The sequence below is a fragment of the Amphiprion ocellaris genome, chromosome 24 (assembly GCF_022539595.1).
Source record: "Amphiprion ocellaris isolate individual 3 ecotype Okinawa chromosome 24, ASM2253959v1, whole genome shotgun sequence".
Taxonomy (NCBI): domain Eukaryota; kingdom Metazoa; phylum Chordata; class Actinopteri; family Pomacentridae; genus Amphiprion; species Amphiprion ocellaris.
In genome coordinates, this window is record NC_072789.1 from 11431204 (window position 1) to 11453917 (window position 22714).

The 22714-nt window shown below is 40.1% G+C and overlaps 2 protein-coding genes, 1 long non-coding RNA gene, 1 other non-coding gene and 1 pseudogene across 4 annotated transcripts in view; all 5 read left to right on the forward strand.

Annotated features, from left to right (window-relative positions):
* The window catches only part of LOC111575473 (transmembrane protein 163-like), a 35121-nt gene extending 20525 nt beyond the window's left edge, over positions 1 to 14596 (forward strand). Inside the window, exons 8-11 of the mRNA XM_023280619.3 lie at positions 3446 to 3542; positions 9063 to 9174; positions 9619 to 9760; positions 11169 to 14596. Coding sequence (XP_023136387.2) covers positions 3446 to 3542; positions 9063 to 9174; positions 9619 to 9760; positions 11169 to 11229 — 412 coding nt within the window. The 3' untranslated portion in view covers positions 11230 to 14596. The remainder of the gene's footprint in view (positions 1 to 3445; positions 3543 to 9062; positions 9175 to 9618; positions 9761 to 11168) is intronic.
* Positions 14597 to 14747: 151 nt separating this feature from the next.
* otos2 (otospiralin 2) lies at positions 14748 to 18314 on the forward strand. The gene is made up of 4 exons (XM_035952979.2): positions 14748 to 15637; positions 15919 to 15992; positions 16726 to 16752; positions 17708 to 18314. The coding sequence occupies exons 2-4, from the start codon at positions 15926 to 15928 to the stop codon at positions 17887 to 17889; spliced, it is 276 nt and encodes a 91-aa protein (XP_035808872.1). The 5' UTR covers positions 14748 to 15637; positions 15919 to 15925; the 3' UTR covers positions 17890 to 18314.
* A 429-nt stretch (positions 18315 to 18743) lies between these two features.
* LOC129348229 (uncharacterized) lies at positions 18744 to 21828 on the forward strand. The gene is made up of 3 exons (XR_008600698.1): positions 18744 to 18883; positions 19040 to 19123; positions 21085 to 21828. It is a non-coding gene; the product is annotated as an uncharacterized LOC129348229 (long non-coding RNA).
* Positions 19218 to 19336, forward strand: LOC111575482 (5S ribosomal RNA). The gene has a single exon (XR_002746745.2). It is a non-coding gene; the product is annotated as a 5S ribosomal RNA (ribosomal RNA).
* Positions 21829 to 22159: 331 nt separating the features above from the next.
* LOC111575483 (5S ribosomal RNA) lies at positions 22160 to 22278 on the forward strand (annotated as a pseudogene).
* Positions 22279 to 22714: the final 436 nt, after the last annotated feature.

The window sequence follows — 22714 nt, forward strand, 5'->3', positions numbered from 1 at the left end:
AGAAAGAGTTCATTTATTAACCACAGAAATAATTTTACTAACTGATTCTGTGTGATCAAATAGACAAACTGAACATAATAAATGTTTGAGGTTAAGCACCAAACTGATTGAAATGAGCTATCTGTCTGATAAGATGTTTGACACAGAGTTAAATCCTCTCATTAAAACATCCACAGAAATCCACTTGACAGCACTTTTTCATTGTCATTCCAGCAGCTAATTGGAGAATTTGGGCCGAGTTCAGGAAGCTGCTCAGCCAGTAATTGGCTTCACCAAGAGGCCAGGCTTCACACGAACCAACAGCCACGAACACACTGGTATATTTATGCAGAGATGCTCTGAAACACACAGAAAGGTGGGAATCACCACCCACACATGGACGCACAAGTATAGCAGTGCTTTAATAGACGTCTGCTATATGCATTCCCATGTGAACACAGTTTATCAGCTAGCACACAGAAGCCTCAGCTGTAGCCGTGGTTCTGTTTTTCTCTTGCAGCAATGCTGTTTTCTTTGCTTGTTTGCAGACAGTCAGCAGCTCTCAGCAGACTGAGAGAGAAAACATTGATGCACAACAAGAGGATTCATGCTATTCTTCTTAATTTTTTGATCTGTCTGTGTCTGACAGAGGAGATGCGGTTGAATAGTGATGCCCGAGTCCTGACTGGTTGCCAAGGTAACAAGCCAGAGGTGTCAAAACAAGACGAATTAGGGAGTTCTGTTTCTAAATGAAACATGGAGCTTTTTTTTTGAAACAAGAACCCTCTCATTCACTTCACCAAGGTTAGAGCACAATGCAATTGTCATGCCAGTGTTGATATTAAAAAATGATGTCATCCACTTTAGATGTGGATGTATGAAAACAGAATCAATATTTTGCTGAAGGCTTCGGTGACTTTTTTGCTGTTTTCTTGTGGAGAAAACTGCAGCACAGATTTGGTGTCATTTTTACATCCACAGTGTGCAGAAAACAACAGGAGGCCTGTTAGTGGGTTTACAGAGCTCCCGTGTGTGTGTGTGTTTGTGTGTGTGTGTGTGTGTGTGTGTGTGTGTCCTGCTGTGGACTTCCCAGAGAGATGTTGGGTGTTGCCGTGGTTACTTCATCTGGTCAAAACCCAGGACACCAAGTGATGCTCGAGAGCAGCCCTCAGACTTAAGCACATCAACACTGGTAACCATGCATGACCAGGGCATATGCTCTAGTTGGTTTTTGCGTCCCGCTAGACTTTGTTAATTGGTTAAAGGTGTTTAAAGGACATCTGTTGTCTTCATTTAAATTCACACAGAGCACGTTCGCTTTGTAAATCACTAGATGGATGCTATCTGTCATTTTGGATCATATATTGTCACAGTAAAGTGTCGTTTATCCAACTATCTATCTTTTTAAGTTTAAATACTTGATTAAACTCAGTTGCGGTTGTCATACGGCCACCAAAGGCTCATAGTTATTGTTTTATACTTCTGCATCCATGAGTATGCAGGATCCATTCAGGAAATTTTATTATCCGTTGAAGTCCGTGAGAGTTTGCGTGGACATTTCAAAATTAAATTTGTGACCGAACGGTGACTGCAAGCGCAGTAGTGCAAAGGCTCAGCAGTAGTGCATGTGTGGAATATGTAGCTGCTGATCCACATGCAAACAACTGAGTCCACCCAGCAGATTCCAAGCAGATTAGACAGCTGTAAAATAACACCAGCGATGCATCTACACATGGACAAAATTGTTGGTACCCCTCGGTTAATGAAAGAAAAACCCACAATGGTCACAGAAATAATTTGAATCTGACAAAAGTAATCATAAATAAAAATTCTATGAAAATTACCCAGTGAAAATCAGACATTGCTTTTGAACCGTGGTTCAACAGAATTATTTTAAAAAATAAACTCATGAAACAGACCTGGACAAAAATGATGGTACCCCTAGAAAAGACTGAAAATAATGTGACCATAGGGACATGTTCAATCAAGGTGTGTCCTCTAATTAGCATCACAGGTGTCTACAAACTTGTAATCAGTCAGTCGGCCTATTTATAGGGTTACAGTAGTCACTGTGCTGTTTGGTGACATGGTGTGTACCACACTAAACATGGACCAGAGGAAGCCAAGGAGAGAGTTGTCTCAGGAGATTAGAAAGAAAATTATAGACAAGCATGTTAAAGGTAAAGGCTATAAGACCATCTCCAAGCAGCTTGATGTTCCTGTGACTACAGCCAACCTCCCTGGATGTGGTTGCAGGAGGAAAATTGATGACAAATGGAAGAGACGGATAATAGGAATGGTAACAAAAGAGCCCAGAACAACCTCTAAAGACATTAAAGGTGAACTCCAAGGTCCAGGTACATCAGTGTCAGATGGCACCATCCGTCGTTGTTTGAACCAAAGTGGACTTGATGGGAGACGACCAAGGAGGACACCATTGTTGAAAACAAATCATAAAAAAGCCAGACTGGAATTTGCCAAACTGCATGTTGACAAGCCACAAAGCTTCTGGGAAAATGTTGTATGGACAGACGAGACAAAACTGGAACTTTTTGGCACATCAGCTCTATGTTCACAGATGCAGAAATGAAGCATATGAAGAAAAGAACACTGTCCCTACTGTAAAACATGGAGGAGGTTCTGTTATGTTCTGGGGCTGCTTTACTGCATCTGGAACAGGGTGTCTTGAATCTGTGCAGGGTACAATGAAATCTCATGACTATCAAGGTATTCTAGAGAGAAATGTGCTGCCCAGTGTCAGAAAGCTTGGTCTCAGTCGCAGGTCATGGGTCTTTCAACAGGATAATGAGCCAAAACACACAGCTAAAAACAGCCAAGAATGGCTAAGAGGAAAACATTGGACTATTCTGAAGTGGCCTTCTATGAGCCCTGATCTAAATCCTACTGAACATCCGTGGAAGGAGCTGAAACATAGATACATAAACATGCTAGATACATAAAATTTAATTCTGTAGTGTAGATCAAGCTCCAGGAGCGCTGAAGTCAACATTTCCCATACTGTAATCCAGTGGTGTCTTTAAACAGACTCCTTTTCAGGTGGTTTTACCTCAAACTTTAGTCATGTTTAAATGTGTGTACTGTGGTTTATTGTATTGTAAAATGAATTCACCACTTAACTAAAAAATCACAATGTGATGTTTAGAGACAAACTCACTCTGTCAGAGTTTGGCTGGTCAAGATGTTCTCATATGAGTGGATTGTGTTGAAGAAGTCAAATTAATCACCTCAGTATCTCTGAGATCCTGGTTCAGGCCCTGCAGGTACCAGCTTACACCTCTTTCATTATTAATGTGGACTTTCAGCGTTGGGGTTGACTGTTGCATCAGGATCTGTTCAGTGTTGAAATAAAGATGTGGCTTGCTCTCGTTTTCTTTCTGTCTGCCACAATAATTTGTGTTTGTGTTCTTATTCAGCACCGGTTGTCTTCTTTGCTTTTCCTCTGCAGAGCTTGTGTTATCCTGGGTGTGATTTTCATCCTGTCCTCCCTGTGCATTCTGGGTAAGGCCATCCATGACTTGGCCACCAAGCTGCTACCTGAAGTGGTGAGAAATTAACACACAGAAAACACAATGTTCTTGGATTACAGAAAGTTTTATGTGCAGTTTGGATCATAAAGCAGATAAAGGATTCTCGTTCTTGGATTTTGTCTTTAAGCAAACAAAAAAACACACACAAATGAATCTAGTGTGTTTCTGCTATTTGCCATTCACAATAACCCTCTACTGAATCCACTGAATGTATGTTTTCTGCTGGATGCTTTGGGGTCATGCGGGTCGTACAGATTCAGCATTAGAAGGGCATCATGTGATGCAAAGTTGCAGCTTCGCTCTCATGGAGTCATCAGCTGTCATGTTGCTTTGACCTACTGATGTAGGTGCATTTAGGCTTAAAGGTGCAAAAGTCAAATCAAAGTGGACGTGCTAGTAAGTCCAATGCTGTGGTGGCAGTAAATCAAGATGGATTAAATTTGTTTTTACATTAAAGTATACAGAATATGTCTTGATAGTGTCAGTTACTTGAGTTACTTTCCATTGTTAAGACAATTAGGATTGAAAACATGCAAACTTACATGATTTCCAGACTCAACATTAGATTAGTTTTTTGTTTTTTCTATTAACAGGCTGTATGCGTGTGTGAGAGAGAGAGAGAATGTACGTGAAGGAGGTGTAACTGCGTTGTTGTCGCTGCTGCTGGATGAAGAATGTCACAAATTTCAGGTGTGAACGCTCAGGAGCTTTCACACTTCTGCAAATAGCTTTGCCACCCGGTTGCCAGGCAATAGTCATCACCGTAGCAACACTGTTGAGAATCTGAACGTGATGATGATGATGATCATGACAATGATGAGAATGATGAGTAAATATGGGAACAATATACCGTCGTGAGCTTAATTACTACTGAGAGAGTGCTGATGCTCAGGCCTTGCGTTGTCTACTTTAACTCTATCATCGAATTCACTTTGGTGCAATTTGGAGAATCATTGTTGTTTGTTTTAGCCGCAAATGCCTGATTACATGCTTTAAAGAGTAGGCTGTATCTGCATGCCCAAAGCTGTTTTTGTAAAAAGGTTTATTAAGTCTTGTAATTGCAAATGACTGTTTCAATACTCATATCTGCTGAATAGCAAAATTATATTACAAACAGCACGCTATAAAACTGCACTCTTAAGGAATGTGCCTTTGAAAATGTACGTCTTCTCTGTAAAGAAAACATTTTTATCTTCCATGCCTGATTGGATGAATCATTTGTATTGAGGGTTCTTGTTACAACACAAAGCAGTAAAAGTTCACCATTGAAAATAATAGGTTTGAGAGCAGCGACGCCGTTGTTGTATTCTGTCTGGAAGAGCCATTACACTGAGGATGTCAACAGAGGAGAGTATGTAGAATAACAAATTAGTTGAGTGTCAGAATTGGTCCAGTCACGGTGGTGTTTCATGTTTTTTATAATGCAGTACAGATGGTAGAACTTACTGTTACTAATGCACAACAACTCACATCAGGTAGTGACGCTAAAGTTAACATGCTAGCATAAAGTCTGTGTAGATAAAGCAAGAGATAGTGACCTGATCTGTAATGATCCAGTAGATTTTAAATTACATGTCACAAAAATAACCTCAGATTACACAGTGTCACAGTGATTTCATTTGAAACAGCTGAAAGACATCAACATCTCTCTCTAAACCACATGAAAACAAATTATTCTGAAACTCATTTTTCTCCAATTATAAACAAAGTCCTGCCAACATTCACAAAGGTTAGTTTAATTTATAATCCTTTTTTTAAGTTTTCATGCGACAGCTGGATTCAGTGAACACATGATTATACTTTTCAGTATATGGTTATGTATATAGAGTTATATATAGTGTTATATATAGTTATAGTATATTCATGTGCTTGTGTCAAGGTGAATGTAGGTGAACTGACACTGACACTGAAAGACTGAACCATCAATCTGACGTTTGTTTTGTGAGCACTGATTACAAAAATATATATATTTACTAATTCCCTGCTATGCTACGCTTTGTTCTGATTTTGTTGTTCATTTTATTAAGTTCCTGTCTGTACATGTTGTTTTGAGGATTGCCATATAGAGCATGAAACCTAAACTCATCAACATAGCTGAACATATTTTAATCGTAGATTTTTTCATATTCTTACATCAGTTGCAGAACAATAAGAAATGCACATTTCTGAGTCTCATAGTCTTTGCAACTCACTCAGGTTCAAAATTCAATTAGTTTTTAAGAAACCCTTTATTGATTTATTGGACCCACTGTGTTTTCCTTCTATTCATCTGTGGCTGCAGCCGGGGAGTGAGACGGCCTGAAACACAGCGAGCACCAAAGCATAAACAAAGGCAGAGTGTGGGAGCAGCGAGGCAGACAGATTGTGTTTTTTCTGAGTCGACCTGCTCTTCTTCTGTCACACACTCGGGTTCTACCAGCCTGGCTTCTGGTGGATCACAGTTGGAGTTATATATAGCTTATGCATGCCTCACAGCCTTTGCAATATAATAAGGTTTATTTTCTCCTCCTCCCCCTCTTCATCGTCTTCATAAAATGTTAATAAGGTAAGCAGCTGCTTAGGTATGCAGCGGTTCGACAGGGATGGGAGGGGGAGGCGAAGAGGAAACGTGGAGGAGGATGTTTGGTTTTGACACCTGACTGTTCCTGCTCTGCTAGTCCTCTGTGGCCAATTAATGTCAGTTAGCATCCACTGCAAAACTCTTCTCTTCATACAGGCATTTTGTGAAAACCTGTTCGCTCCCAACAGGGTTTTTCATATTTGAAATTAATTTCAAGGGCTGCAGTGACCTCTGAGAGTTCTCACATCCTCTCTGTGCTAATGAAATCTGTTTAATACATGATCATCAACAGATTTTACTCCCCGAATCAGTTGTCAATTTGGGAAAGATGTTATTTTCCCCAAACAAGTGAAAATAAACAGTGCAGTGAGATGATGTCACCCAGTGAAAATCAGCTCATTTCATCATGTCAGGTTGAAACTTTTCTTAACTAATTAACAGGTTGTCTCTTGTTTGTTTAGTCTGTACTAAAAGACTGGAGTTAATGTTGGACTTAGAGGTGCCGGATGGCTGATTTTGCTCAGGGATCTCTAGCTGTCAAAAAGAAATGTCAGATGCTGTATTCATATTCTGGGCAGGGTGTGTTTGTCATGAGTTCTATCTCTCATTCTGCCTGTGCGTTTTCCTCTGCCATGGGTCGAAATGTCAGCCCACAGACTTTGAATCTTGATTAGGAGGTCGCTTGGGGATTTCCCTTGATAACAGAGAGTCACAGTCTGCCATCCTTCATTTCAGCTGACTGGAAGCACAACATTCCAAAATAACTAAATAACCGTGATTGGTGCCGTGCTCTCCTGTGACTGCTCCACCTCTGCTGTATTCCACATGCAAGTGGAAGCTTGGACATGCAGATTTAACTACTGTAGATGTACCTCTTCATAGGACATCACATTTTTTTAAAATTAAAATTCTAAATACATTCATCCATCTCTTCTCAAAGATCAAATAGAATCTGACTTTGGTCACATGATCTGACAAGCTTGGAGATTTTTGCTCATGCACGCTGGAATTCTCAGTACAAAAAGAACTATAGCTATGAATTTGACTAACAAATATTCTTTCTATACTTGTCTTTTGACCACCTGGTAACATGACTATATTAATCCTAGTATTTTAGTGTGCTTATTAAATCATTAATCTAACACCAGCTTATTCCCCCCCTTTTTTTTTACAATCTTCAATCAGGTTTTTATTCATTTTCTGCTCGAAAAGCTTATTGTTTTTTCAAGAGATTAACTTGATTATGCATCATCTCACAGTAAAGCATTTTTTAGAGATCATATAAATTAGGGGTTGAACAATTACTCAACCTATTAATCTGCATTTTTGTTACTATATGTACTGTAATTTTTTTTCACTAATTCCTGATAAAACAAATGTATTTTAAAATGTGTTACTTTGGCTCTAATGTGGCAGCTCTGTCTTTAGTCACTCTGTGGTTTGGAGCAGCTGATTGGTTACATGTCATGAGTAAAAGCCAATTACAATTGAGAGATACATGATGAAAAGTTCTCTTTTATTTAAACATATACAAAACATATATAAACAAAGGTATTTCAATGGAGTTTTAAGTTGAAGTTTGTGCGGTCCTGGGGTAGATCCCTGTGGAACACCGCATGTAACTACTTTGTTCATCTGTTAACCTTTAATGTCTACAGACTGAACCTTCAAAACCTATAAATATAGCCCATTTGAAAAAATGTATGTATGTATGTCTTTGCTGAAGCAGAAGATATGTCCTTGTTGCTGAAGGTGTCCGATACTTTAAGGACAATTTGCAATTTAGATTTTATTTTCACAGCACAGACTCAGGTCTATGCAGAGGTTTTTTCTACATCTCCTCTTTGATGTCTGCGAGCTTGCCAAAGTAGGTTTTCATGGCTCCAAGGCCATAGTGCAATATTAATGCTGCCGCAGAGGCACTGAGTGCTCTGCAGCTCCCTTTCTATTCTCCTCTTCTCATCCATCTCTCCTCCTCCAGCCGTCCTTTCTGCATTTACATTTTAGGCATTTAGCTGACACTCTTTGCAGTGAGGCTCACAGCAGATGCAGCAACAAAGTCGTCTTCAAATTCTTTTTTAGCCAAAAGTACAGCTCATGAAGGGCCAGAGAATTTGCAACCCTGAACTGATCAAAAGCATTTGTCAGCAGAAGCAATTAAATAAGAGCTGTGGGAAGCAAAGGAGAATACTTTTGGTGTATAATTCAGGTAAATGGGTGAGAGGTGAAGTGATGTGATTCAGTGGGGGGTGTCATGGTTGATAGTTGAACAGCTTCATTCATCGTTAAGGTGCACAAACTGTCATTATAGGGTAAACAAGGATATGTGGGGGTGTAGTGCTGAGCTGCTGTGTGGATGCAGCTGTCTGAAGAAATCACTGTGGGTTTGTGGACAGTAAAAGAGAATGTAGATGATAAATAGATGGGATTTACTGAAATAAAAATCTAACGGAAAGGTTGTACATTTTGGTTACAGAGGGGATACAGTGAAACTTTGGTGGAATTCTATGAATAAAGATGGAGAGTTCTGACTTTCAACTACACCTATCTGTTTATCCAGTATGTGGTGATGAAATTGCTGCTTTCTCTAACAATGGTAGTCTAGCTAACCCCTACTTAAAGTCACATTTAGCTTCACTGACTTACGTTTGACACTTCTTGAAATATATTGATAGTGTATTTGCATCTTTGTTAAGATTAGTGTTTAAGTGTGACATTGCTTTATAAGAACATATACTGTGAATCAACATATAGAGTGGCCTAAATGTCCTCCACCAATCTGAAGATTTAGGGCCTGAGAGCTCTTGCAGTGTCTTCTGAAACCTTCTTTTTTTGTAGTAGTAATTACAGATCAACCACTCTGAGGAAGGACCAAGGATTAAGCCTTGTGGGACACCACTGTTATTGAAAATGGTGAAGATGGTCCATAACATGGAAGCCAATGATGACTCTCTGTGCTTGTTTGTCTCTCCCAGGATGACTTCTTGTTCAGCGTGTCCATCGTCAGCGGCTTGGTATGCATCATCCTGGCTGTGGTCAAGTTCATGCTGGGCAAAGTCCTCACAAGCCGAGCTCTTATTACTGATGGTAGGTGTGCTCAAACACACAGCAGACATGGAGGTGATGGCACTCCATAGATGTTCTTTTTTGCATGAAGCAGAGTGATATATGGTAAGGGGCTTGTTGTTTTCTTTAACTGTGTCACACTGTATGGATTTTCTTGTAAGACAAATGGTGTTGGCATCAGTCTTTTGTCTTCACATTGAGTTCATTGGATTCGTCACCAGAACAGGGTCTTGGTCAGTCACCTTTTAGTGTAATGAGATGACCTTTCAGTATTTGAGAGACAACAGAGGCATTTCAAGCATGTGTCACACCACTAGGCTCTCAGAGAGCACAACAGTCAGTGTCACATGTTCACTGGACTCTTTACAACTTTCTGAGGCCTGAACTCTGACCCCTTAAAAAAAAACATCAGTACTTTATATTAGATCTGTTTGAAAAGGTTGCATTGGGTATTTCCCTTTCCAGGATTTAACTCTCTAGTGGGAGGGATCATGGGCTTTTCCATCCTCATCAGTGCTGAAGTGTTCAAGCATGAGCCCAAGGTGTGGTACCTGGATGGAACAATAGGAGTCCTCATAGGACTGATCATCCTCGCCTACGGAGTAAAGTAAGTGACGATGACTTCCAAGATCATGTTAACTTTTCATTTGGTATGCCGGCAGTAATTGTAAAGCACATCAAATATTCAAGTTAGTTTTCAAGATGATTTTAAGACATATTTGGATAATATTTGTAAGATGTAAACGTTTGTCTTTAAAGGGAGGGAGCTCAAAAACTGATCATGTCACATTATTTATAGATGTAGTCAATATTCATCAATTCAAGGCTAAGAGAGCTGAAAGATTTCATGGAATTAATGAGGTTGTCAGATATATATGGACTAAAAGCCAACTGCCTAATTAGGTGGTGCAGATTCCATTTAAAACCCCAACTATGTTAGCCCTCTGAACCTCAAGCAGTTTCCTATCATATCTGTGCACTCATTTTTCACTGCAATTTAAAGTCCTGCACCCCCATTGAAACAGCACAGCCATGGCTACAAGTAGACAGACCTCAGACATGTCTTGTGTGCAGTATGGCAAAGTTATAATGCTATAAATCATTAACAAAAAATAAACGAAAATTTATACCAGTACCAGAAAAAACATGACTCTACATGCTATAGATGGTTTACATTTTTTTAAAGTTGTTTGATACTTGTCTCCTCTCTCCTTTGTGTAAACACTACCTGCACTTCAGCTGAAAGTCCCACAATTTTTGTCACATGACTTGGTCACACGAGTCACAAATGATTTCAAAGCTGCACTGAGGAGTGGAGAATTTTTACTGTTTTACAAAATCTGGTACAAATGGTTTATTTATGTAGAATAAAGTGATTTTTGATGAAATATGACAGTTTTGAGCTTAAAGTTGACAGTTTTCTGACAAAACATATCACAGATAAATACTGTATTAAAAGGTGATTTTTTTTGGCATTTTGATGGGTTTTAAAACCGCTGGTGGGTTCAGGAGATCAGAGGATTAAAGCTGCTGTATTTTTTAGTTTGTGAAAAAACGATTTACTGAGATCGGATAATTGAACTGCAGGCTACGGGTCATATTTTGTACACTGTAGTAATAAAAACAGAAATGACTGAGTCATGGGAAAGTCTACTTCAGTTCAGCTTTGTTTCAAAAACCTTTAAATTCCTAAACCAGGAAATTGAGTGTAGCACTGAGCAAAGATCAAAAGCTACAACATCTATAACACCATCATAGCAGAACAGTGGGTGGGAATGGAGATGGTTACAGTTTTTGAATGAACCTTTCTCTCAGGACAAACTCTTTAATTCTAGTCTGAAGTTTGCAGTCATTGCTGCTGATGCTGGGAGATTTTTTTTTTTTTTTTTTGCCTTGAGCAACACCCAGAACCTAAGACTAATTTATGTGTGTCTGCAGTGCTGGACTGCAAGTAGATGAAAAAGTTTGTTTTCCTTTCCTGCATTCTAAAAAAGCCTCTTCTTGATCTGCCGCAGGCTGCTGCTGGACATGGTCCCACGGGTCCGACAAACCAGGAACTACGAACGCTTTGAGTGATGGATCACAGAGGAGAAGAAGGAGGTTTGGGAGGGATGGAAGGGGGCTGACTGAGTGACTGACAGGACAGGGACTGTAGAGACTCTCCCTACAGTCTCTCCACAGACAATCACATTCAGTCCTCGTGGTGCCAGCAGAGGCGTCAGAGTCTGTACAGTCCTTCTTCAAAGGTTTGAACTAAGGATACAAGGCGGATGATGACAGAGGATAAAACTCCTGACACACTTCAAGTGTTTTACAGTTTGGTGTACATATAATATCTTCATCTGTCTTTTAACAGTGAATGGGGTAGTCTGCTCTTCCATGCCTCCATATTTAAACAGGAAATGGAGAACCAGGAAGGAGTTAGACTAACTTTAAAGAGTTGTTCACTCAGATGTAGACACAGATGAGCTCGGACTGCAGTGTACTGGAGACAGATGAACCCCAAGAGGCCATAGCTCTATAAAAGCAACAGATTTTTGTACACCTCATCGTCCCGTCACAACACTGCGGTTTATTTTTCCCATGGTTCCTAGCGGCCTTTGCTCAGCTGTGCTCTAAAATGTTGCAGTGCAGCAGGTCAAGCTGATTGATGTAGCTGATGTAGCAGTGGAGTATTAATGGTGTTTTACCTTTTTATGACTAGAGACAGGATATATCGATATAAGGCCCATTTGGCATGGGAGCAGGTACATAAGCACACACACAGAGGCACAGAGATGTGAGATTTGCTGTTTACAATATTTATCCAGACTGCTCGGATGGAAACCTTGAGTGGGCAGTTTCGGCTATATAATGTGAGCTTTCGGTTCTGGAGGGTAAAAATCAGTGACACAAAGGACTCATGACCTGAGTCGAGCTTTACTTCACTACGAATCTGACAGAGGGAAAATACACAGAACTCACTTGGAAAATCATTTGTTCATTGAGAACTTGCACCATCTACTGACCAGCAGAGGTTCCTGCAACATGTATGTCAATATATTTGAATGTTTAGGTGACAAAACTGTTTAAAGGTCAAAGAAAGCTTTTTCAGTACATGTGATAACAGTTAAATTATTGCACACTGTTGGCACTGAGTTCTTTGTTTGGCATCAATTTCACTACATTTAGATGCATATTTATACTAGACTCAAAGGCTGCAACAACCAATCAAAAGAGGAGCTATACCTCAAACACCTGGAGCAATTAGCACAGAAATAATTGAGATAACGTTCTTAAAAGCAGACATGCGGTATTCATCAAGATCCAGATGTTACAAATAAACTTGTATTAAAACCAGGTTCTCTCTCCCTCTCTAAAAGATAGACCAAGTCAAAGCAACAGACTGTAATAAAATGACACGTCTTCACTTTGGAGCTGTTGTTTTGAAACAGTTCCAGCAGACCTTTAGCACAGCTGCATTGTCTGTTCATAGTGTTATTTCTAGACTTTTTAGGCTTAGATTTATGTATGATTAAACAATATGTCACAGATGAGTAGTTCAGGGACCTTTATGGAGTTACATTTCTGCTGATAATTTCTGTTTTTACAATTTCTGGCAATGACAAATTGGATAACATGCCTTTTAACATGCTGCTCCGAGGGTTAAGCTTCATTAATAGTCAGTTAATAGTCAGTCGTCATTCTGCAACTTCCAGGTGTTCTGCCTCACATTGTACGATTTAACCTTTATGGAAATATAGTCTTGTTTGGTTGCTGGTGCCACTTCTCCTGCTGCTTCACACTGGTTGATTAGGTGGGACTGTTTGTTTGGCTTTAGGGTCGAACTCACTCTAATCGCATTTGACTGGCAACTAATGTATGACAACATCTGAGTAGCTGAAAATCACAAACCACCTCTATGGATTGGACTAGCTTAGATTCAGTTAGATAGCAGTTGTTCTTGTATTAGTGTGTATTTCTGTATTTTCCTCACAGTTGCCAGGTTCAGGTGGCCTTTTGGCTCCGGTGCAGTCAGTGTGTAAATCCTCTCCCAACACTGTCAATATGATAATCAGCACTGAGAGCAGTCAGTGGATTGAGTTAGATCAGTGCTGGGGTCTTTGCAGTGGGGGTTTGTCACAGTCTAAGGCAGGTTTAATGAGAATCACTTGGTGCTTTTAGTCCAGTTTTGCGATGCTGAATTAAGGCCCTGACTGAGATGTATCATAATGAACTCAGTGTTCACAGTTTGCAGGAATTTAACTGTTTCTTTTGCATAATTTACTCAGTGTATTAGGTACACCTAGCTAAAACATTTTTTTCCTTTCTCAGAATAGGCCTTATATAAAATTTAGGCGCTTTCCTTTTACTTCTGACTATTTGAACTATTATACTTGGATATAAGAAACCCCAGTTAACCCCTTCACACCTAATGTTGTGAATTTACAATATACCACTTTCATTCAGACTGCAGCAGAGATAGCGTATCCATTCCCCCAATACCCGTTTGTACATAGTCAATACGTACCTCGAAACCTTTTGCAAGCACTGGTTTCTCGCAAGTCGGAGTGGGACCTAATTATTATATGTCTGTTAGTATTATTATATATCTGTTCTATCTGTGATAGATACATTAAAAATCTCCACTTATTCTAGCGTCAGCTGGAAAGCAAAAACACACAAAAAATGTTGTTTTATTTAATTTTAAATAAATTCAGCCATCAAGGGGTTAACAAAACTGGGCTCAAAATATTTCTATATATTTTTTTAAATTCTCAGTTATTATTATTTTGATACTGGTCATTTCTCTTTGGCACTGGCTAAAACCTTCTTAGGGGCAGAAAACAGGACCCTGAGTCTGATACAAAAGGCCTACAAGAAATGATTATGTTTGTTGAAGGTGTTTTAGAGAGATGTTAGAAAAAACTGTCTGGTTAGTTTGTGGTGCTGCTAAATTGTATAGTGACAGTGGCTTCTATTATTTTGACCACTCTATTTGTATCAGTTAAAGGTAAATAAGAGACACTACAGTACATTAATCAATATCAAATACAGCCACCTTCATGACAGGAGGATTTATCGTAGGACTGATGTTTGAAGCTACACGAGTTTTAGCAAAGTGTACCTGCTAAACTGACAGTGTGTGTGTGTGTGTTTGTGTGTGTGTGTGTGTGTGCGTGTGTTTGGACTCTATAAGCCTGATCACTGTTTCCACTGATCACGTTTTTGGCTCCATATCAGTGAACCGGCTGCGTCTCACACACCCTGTGGTGATGGTTTTGGACATTAAACGAGTCAATATTTATCTTCTGAATAATTTATCAAGTGTCAATATGTGTCCTCTCTTATCTGGAGGCGCTGTTTGTTTTGGGATTCAGAACGGCGGCTCCAAAATCTTCTGTCGATATAAGCATGTTGACATGTGAAGTAATGACGCGGTAATAAAACTGATTCATGTTAATCATTTGCTCATCTCTGACTGATATTATGGTTTAGCTCTGCTTTCATCAGGCCTTTTACTCGTCTAAAATGTCAGCTCAGTCACCTAAAAAGCAAGAGAGGTGGGATAGCACCTATAGGTCAGTCAGAGGGTCAGTTATTATTTGATAATTTTCTCCAGTTTTAAGCCACATCATACAATACCGTTCAAATGTTTGGGGTCACTTAGAAATGTCCTTATTTTTGAAAGAAAAGCAGTTTTTTGTCAATGAAAATAACATTAAATGAATCAGTAATCCAGTCTAGACATTCTTAATGTGATAAATGACTATTCTAGCTGGAAATTTTTAATGGAATATCTCCATAGGGGTCCAGCAACCATTACTCCTGTGTTCTAATGCTACATTGTGTTAGCTAATTGTGTTGAAAGGCTCATTGATGATTAGAAAACTCTTGTGCAATTATGTTAACACATGGATAAAAGTGTGAGTTTTCACTAGTGGTCTACAGTGTACATTGTTAAATTATTTGCCTGCTACCTGAATGACCATCTCAGCCAGAGTAGGCAGCTGTTCATCATTCCCACTCCCTTATATGTAGCAGCACCCAGGGTTCTGTCTTTAGTTGCCTCTAACCAGGCTGCCTCTTGGTTACATTTATAGAAACCACAATATCTCAAGGGTTTTCTCAGTTAATGCACCCAGACTCTGGAACAGTCTCTTGTTCCACCATAAATCATGTCCACAGAAAATATCAAACAAAATAATTTTTTTTTCTTTTTTTTCTGTTGCTTTTAGTTCTTCCTGTCCTAATAATGTCCACTCTCAGATTCTTTTTCACATGGAAGCCGTGTCCGCCTGTCGTCGCTGAAACAATGATGCTGCTGTCTGGATGAAGTCGGGCGTCGTCCTGCTGTGAAAAGCCGGATGACGCCTGCAGGTCAGCGGTCGCTTCAGGTATGTGGACTGAAAACGGAGCAGAAACCTCCAAATGCATCAGACCCAGAGCCGGACGCACCCATCATCAGAGCTTCACCCAAACCCTGACGCAGATCCACATCCAGGTAGGACAATTTCACATTTTGAGGCATTTTTAAAGATTAAAGTGGAGTTTCAACTAACAAGTTGCTCACTTGGAGTCATGACAATAAGATCTAAGTGTAAATGCAGATGGTTGGACCTTTAGTGTTGCTCGGATGCCACATAGTGTTGGCAGAATTCAGAAAGGAGGACACTGAGTTGAGAACATTTGATCATTTCTTGGTGTAATGTTCATGCGACTGCTGAGTTCCTAAAGATACAACATATCTAGACTTCAGAACGTCTGTTGACTCTTTGTTTTCAGCTCAATCATGACTAAGCGTCTTCAGAGTGTCTTCATCCTGCTGAATGTCCTCGTGCTGCTGCTGATTCCTGCAGGTGAGATCCAGCAAACGTCTACATTTTAATGCATTCCACAGTTCAGCAGCTGAACTACATTAAGCACCACTGTATAATGAAACCAGGATTTTATAGTCTAATCAACAGAAATCCATATTTTTAGATTGACTAAAATATTGGAGTCAACCTAACCTCTATGTTGTTGTTTTTTTACATTTCTTTTGTGTCAGAAAAATACAATCCCAAAGAGAGGGCGAGACTTTTATTAGCCTGAAGAGACCCAAGAAGCAAAGAAAGAATACAAGAAGGTGGATCAGGTGGATTTGTTTAGTTTCTTTCAGCATCCAGGTTTCTCACCTGGATGTTAGTTTTTGATTGCTCCCGCTGAAGATGACAAGAGAGCGCTAAAAAATCTCCAAAACACAGAGAGCCTGAGAGCAGGACGAAGTCTCACACTGTCGGATTTTCCATTTTGCCACATTTTATTCACTGTTATCTCCTCTAGGGGGCGACAGAAGGATGAAAAAAGATGAGACAGGAAAGTCAAGACAAGATATGAAAAGATAAGAAAAGGAAATACAGGAAAAGATCATTTAGGAATGACAGGAAATCAAAAAAGAACAGGAAAACAAACAGGCCAGGCAGGAAAAGGTCAAAAAAGACGAGAAAGAAAACACAAAACCCCATTTCTAACAGAGTTGCTTACAGTTAAAGTGCTTATTAGGGCTGTACTGTCTTTTTTTCTTCATTTGTTTGTGCTGCTGTGTTTCAGGTGCAGAGGAGGATGGACTCGACACAGGTGAGGATGAGTGTTTCGCTGCACATGGATAAAAACAGCAACTTTTTTCGAAGTAAACTGTGAGCCGACCAAAGTTTTATCAGCAGTTTTGTAGCTGACCTGATCCCAGTCAAATAATCACATACGACAAAATGCCTCACACACACACACACACACACACACACACACACACACACACACACGGAAACCTTCCTTTTTTGCATTTTCACAGATGGAACACAGGTTTAATGAAACAGAAGCTGTGTTTTATGGTGTCTTTAGCCTCTGTGGGACATCTACTTTATCTTGCACTAAAACAAAGAAAAAAATAGTTATTGGTTATTTACAGGTTATTATGCTGTGATTTTACTGCTCTGGCCCACTTCAGATCAAATTTGGCTGAATGTGGCGCCTGAACTAGAATGAGTTTGACACCCCTGATCTAAATTGTCCGTAGGTGTGATTGTTTGTCTCTATATGTAGCCCTGTGATAGTCAGCTGGGATAGACTCCAGCCCCCCACCACCCTAATGAGGATTAAGAGGTGTGCAGATAATGGATGGATATTCAGATGATCATGATCAAATCACTACCATCCAGAGCAGCAGATGCCGTTCCCAAGCAACACTAAACAACTGCTGTCATCTTCTTCTGTTGTTTTTAGTGTTATTGTCACAGCAGAATGTTGTACCACATTTTATTTCCATCTGCTTCCCCATAAGAGTTCGTGGCGCTCTGCTCTCTGATTGATTCTGGCATCATAATCTGAAGAATATCCTGTAGTGTGTGATGCAGTGTCATTTTTCAATACTTCTGTAGTTTGAGTCTGGCTTAATACAAATGTTCATGAAAGGTTCTCTGAAGAATCCTCAATATGTGAAACATTTCTTGAGTAAGAGACACATGTAGCTTGTTAGAACTTTGCAGATGTGAGCATTCCTGTTCAGTCCATGTCACTTCATTCATTTCCTTTGTAGAGGAAAGGCAGAAACGTGACGTCCCAAACTGGGCGATGACTGCCTCCGACTTCTTCGGCTGGGTGGAGGAGCTCAGGAAACACGCCGGCTACGATCAAATCAATGACTTGGCCAGAACCTTCTGGGCCCATTTCCCCTCCGCAGACCGACTTGGATATGGAACCCATGAACCAGACGAATAGAATCACAAACAGATCAATGCGGCTGCTCTGTGGTCAGTTCAGATCTTCACCTTTAGGAATTAAAGAAATGGTGATAATATTCTAACTGCGCCAGAACAACTCACATTTGGAATTTTTGACAGACGCCTGACTCACATGTTTAAAGGACAGTGCAGCTGCAGATGGGTTTTAGCTAAAATTGTTTTAATATTAATGTTTGTATAGTCTGGTAATCTAGCTAAAACAGGTGATGTGAAAAACAACAAGGCTCACAGCCCACAGAACATTATGTGCTACATGTTGCAATATTCTATGTAAGAAAAAAGTGGACCTTCTAGGTGATTTAAGTGTCTGTATGAGCTTTTTCATTTAGCCTTTTTTGTCAGTGTTTTGGTGAATTCTTGCACCTAAACCACAGAATAAAAGAATAAATTCACATGAACACACTTTGTCTACAGTCTTTCATTGATCGGCCTCGGTACCGACCATATCATTCAAAAAATGTTCTATCACTTTTGCCTGTTTTTAAGAATAATTTTAATGTTCCTCGTCTTGTTTTAAACTTTTGATGCACTACATTTGTGAAATGTTCTGGATGAAATCAGCCAACAGTGTCAAGACTGACTGTTGCTGCTGCTTTTACCATTTGTTTCTGTATTTTCTCTTCAAATATTTATATTTGACCTCTGACTTTTGCAAGCTGTCTCCGGTGAATGAGCAGTAGAGTCACACAGACAGGCTCCTGAAAAGGTCCTGTTCATTCAATGTAAGTGTAAATAACCTAGTACATTTGCTAAAGATAACTGCTGTGTTTTATTTTGGAATTTTACCTTTATTTACGAGTCAAACGTAACTTCCGGTTGACACTTTTATTTTGAAAGGGGTACTTCCTGTTGTAACCAAGCGCGAATTAGCTTATCGGCAATATAAAGACGGAGAAGGATAAGGACGCGGAGAGAAATCACCACATAAATATGTATTTTGCACCTAGCAGCCGCTTTGAAAGAGGCACAAGGTATGTTTGTGTGTAAAGAAGAGCAATTTTGAATGTTTCATGGAACCGAATATGTACATGTGTTGAATTTTATAGCTAAAGCTAAGCTAAGTCGAAGTTGTTTATGGTTGTAAGCGTATAGCGTTTAGCTTACACATTGTTTTGTGTGTTCTCCAGCTCTTACGGTGAAATTTGAGGGTTTAATGCCAATAAACCTGAAAAATCATCGGTGTCATCCTTCAATCAAGGGGGTATGCTACAGTAAGTGTTTATTTCAATTTACAAGGTAGAAAATATAACAGCACGTCTTGTCACAGCAGCATCTATAAAAGTGTGGTTTGTCCCTGACACTGTCGCTTACGGCCATACCAGCCTGAATACACCCGATCTCGTCTGGTCTCGGAAGTTAAGCAGCGTCGGGCCTGGTTAGTACTTGGATGGGAGACCGCCTGGGAATACCAGGTGCTGTAAGTTTTTTACTTCTCCTCACAACCTGAACAGGATTCTGCTGCTCATTCACTGGACACAGCTGATGGAGCATTTTTTTTAGTGATGCTTGATCGAGGCTTTGTTGAAGCTTCATACTTTATTCAAAACATGCTTCATTACTGGAGGCTTCAATGACACTCACAGCTCGAGTACGACACCTAGTGGTCAATAAAATGAAGTGCAGTCGAGACAAAAATACATTTTTTTATGGATTTTGGCAAAGTATGTCTCGGATTTCATTGGTAAAGAGGGTGTGCTTGTGGAACTGGTCATGAGTTTTTATTCAGAAATAACAGTTTATCCACAGTTTTCAGATTCAAGCTGTTTCTTCGTTTAGAGACTATTTCCCCAGCCTTGGAAAAAACCCGTTCACACAGCACAGATGAGGCTGAGGTACACAGGAAATGTTTGGCTACATCATACAGGTTTGGGTAAACAGTTTTGTGGGTGGTCCAGTATATCAGCGGCTCTGCACTTGTTTCCAGAGGAGATCAGCCAGGTACTGGTTCACCTCCACAACTGCATTAGCACTTTGTCAGACTCTCTTTGCATCTTGATCCAAAAGGCTCCACATGTGAACTTCTGAATAATAGTGAAGATCATCATCACCACAAATGTCAGTAGTCATTTCTGATTCATAATAGAAGAAAAAATAAATACCTGTGGAGGCTGCTGATGGATCCACAAGTGTAGCAAACTGCCAGTGAACTGTGTTTTTCTTTATCTTGCATTCTGTCCACCAAGCATCTGATAAGGTTATGTTCCAGGTGTTGTACCATGGAGGTGGTGAGTTGTGAATAGAGTTATTCTGTCATCCCATGCACGGGACTTTTTCCTGGTTGACTCCTCCTGGAAGATAGATAGATAGATAGATAGATAGATAGATAGATAGATAGATAGATAGATAGATAGATAGATAGATAGATAGATAGATAGATAGATAGATAGATAGATAGATAGATAGATAGATAGATAGATAGATAGATAGATAGATAGATAGATAGATAGACAGACAGACCACCACCTGGAGTTAACTCAGCAAATAGGTGAGAGGTTCCATTGGATAATTACTGCAGTGATGAATGAGTTTCAGCTGCAACAACTTCTTTAACCTCAGCTGATACAGTGAGGAGCTTCTCATTTCTAAAGCAACCGTTTTGGATGTCTGCAGAAACGTGATGTTTTATCACTCGGTGGTTTCCAGTGTCATCTTCTACGTTGTAAGCAAGCATAAGTTATGGCAACTGGACTAACCTGAGGCCCCCTCCTCTGTTCAAAGATGGCCGTTCTAGTTTGACATGAATGAAGAACGGCCATCTTTGAACAGAGGAGGGGGCCTCAGACACCACTTGTCTCCCACTTACAACGCCGTTCTTAGAGCCCTCCCAAGGAGGTGCAGCCATCTGTCCCACTTGCAGTCAGGTGACCCCCAACCACCCTCCTAGAGGGCTGGGAGGGGTAACGACCGCCCATCAAAGGCTAACGACTCACATTAACACCTAACGAGTCTATTGGTTTCGGGTCTTTGTCCACTTGTTTTTGCCACCACCCTCCTGGTGGATAAATATCTGGTACTCCCCACCAGGCTTTCAGAACTGAAGAAGCCTCTTGGATGAGAGGTGAAACGTTTTCGACTCACACGAGGTTAGTCCAGTTGCCATAACTTATGCTTGCTTGAGACTTATCATGACCTGGATGACTGAGAACATCCACAGATTTCTTCTACGTTGTAGTTTGCAGGCTGAAGGCAGCTGACACTAACAGACTTAACAAGCTCATCAGGAGAGCTGGCTCTGTCCTGGGGGTTGAGCTGGAGTCTGTGGTGGAGATGTCAGAGAGGAGGAAGCTGAGGAAGCTGCTCAGCATCACAGACAACACCTCTCACCCCCTACATGCCACACTGATGTCCTGTCAGAGCTCCTTCAGTCACAGACTGAGACCACTGAGATGCACCACAGAACGACACAGGAGGTCTTTCCTACCTGTGGAAATCAGACTGTACAATTCCTCCCTCTGCTGCAGGAGGGATACATGATCAACGGACTTATTTCCATGTGCAGCATCATCAGACTTTTCCTTGACAGTCTCACTATCTGTATTATCATTGTTCACGTGCAATATTTCTATTCATCTGTTTACTTTTATTTTCAGTTCACTTCCTGTTTATCTGATTCTTGTTGTTGCTACAGTTTACATTTTGGAAGTGTGTAATTTTATTTTTTATTTTATTTATTTTTTGACACTATTCCTTGGCATCCATTTAGACACTTCACACAAACACTGAGACGCTTTGCATTTTGTACTTTGTATTCTTTTTCCATTTCTATTTTACTACTAATCTCTGTGTAATTGTGTATATTTCACTCACCTTTGTTTATTGTATTGTACTCTAGCAAAACAATTTCCTCCAGGATGAATAAAGTTTATTTTATCTTCCAATTCTGGAGGAACAACCAGCACAATGTTGAAAACTCAGAACTAAGTACTGAGGAGCCTCCTTCTACCTCAAGATGATCTTTCCAGGATGTGTTGACGCTGTATTATGTTCATGCAGCTCCATCAGAGCTTCACTGAGGCTCAGGTCTGGAGGTTGGACCACAAAGACTGGAAACCAGATCTAGCTGTTGTGGTTTGACCCGATCGTCTGGAGGGTAAACAAGCAGATTTTAAATCAAAAGATCTCTGGATCTAATCCGATCAAACTTTTCTCTCAGTATAATAAATGACCCCAAACTTTCCCGACACAATGTAACAGCACGTCTTGTCCCAGCAGCATCTATAAAAGTGTGGTTTGTTCATGAGACTGTCGCTTACGGTCACACCAGCCTGAATACGCCCGATCTTGTCTGATTTCGTAAGCTAAGCAAGGTCGGGCCTGGTTAGTACTTGGATTGGAGACCGCTTGGGAATACCAGGTGCTGTAAGCTTTTTACTTCTCCTCACAACCTGCACAGGACTCTGCTGATGGAGCATTTTTTTTTTTTTTTAAGTGATGCTTGATCGAGGCTTTGTTGAACCTTCGACACTTTATTAAAAACATGCTTCATTACTGGAGGCTTCAATGACACACACAGCTCGAGTACGACACCTAGTGGTCAATAAAATGAAGTGCAGTCGAGACAAAACATTATTTCATGGATTTTGGCAAAGTATGTCTCGGGTGTCACTGGTAAAGAGGGTGTGCTTGTGGAACTGGTCATGAGTTTTTATTCAGAAATAACAGTTTATCCACAGTTTTCAGATTCAAGCGGTTTCTTCGTTTAGAGACTATTTCCCCAGCCTTGGAAAAAACCCGTTCACACAGCACAGATGAGGCTGAGGTACACATGAAATGTCTGGCTACATCATACAGGTTTGGGTAAA

Excerpts from the sequence above, each read along its gene's own strand:
- otos2 (XM_035952979.2), top strand. The coding sequence starts at position 15,926 with ATGACTAAGCGTCTTCAGAGTGTCTTCATCCTGCTGAATGTCCTCGTG. Across the intron at positions 15,993-16,725 it reads GCTGCTGCTGATTCCTGCAG|GTGCAGAGGAGGATGGACTC; the intron begins GTGAGATCCAGC and ends GCTGTGTTTCAG. Across the intron at positions 16,753-17,707 it reads GGAGGATGGACTCGACACAG|AGGAAAGGCAGAAACGTGAC; the intron begins GTGAGGATGAGT and ends TTTCCTTTGTAG.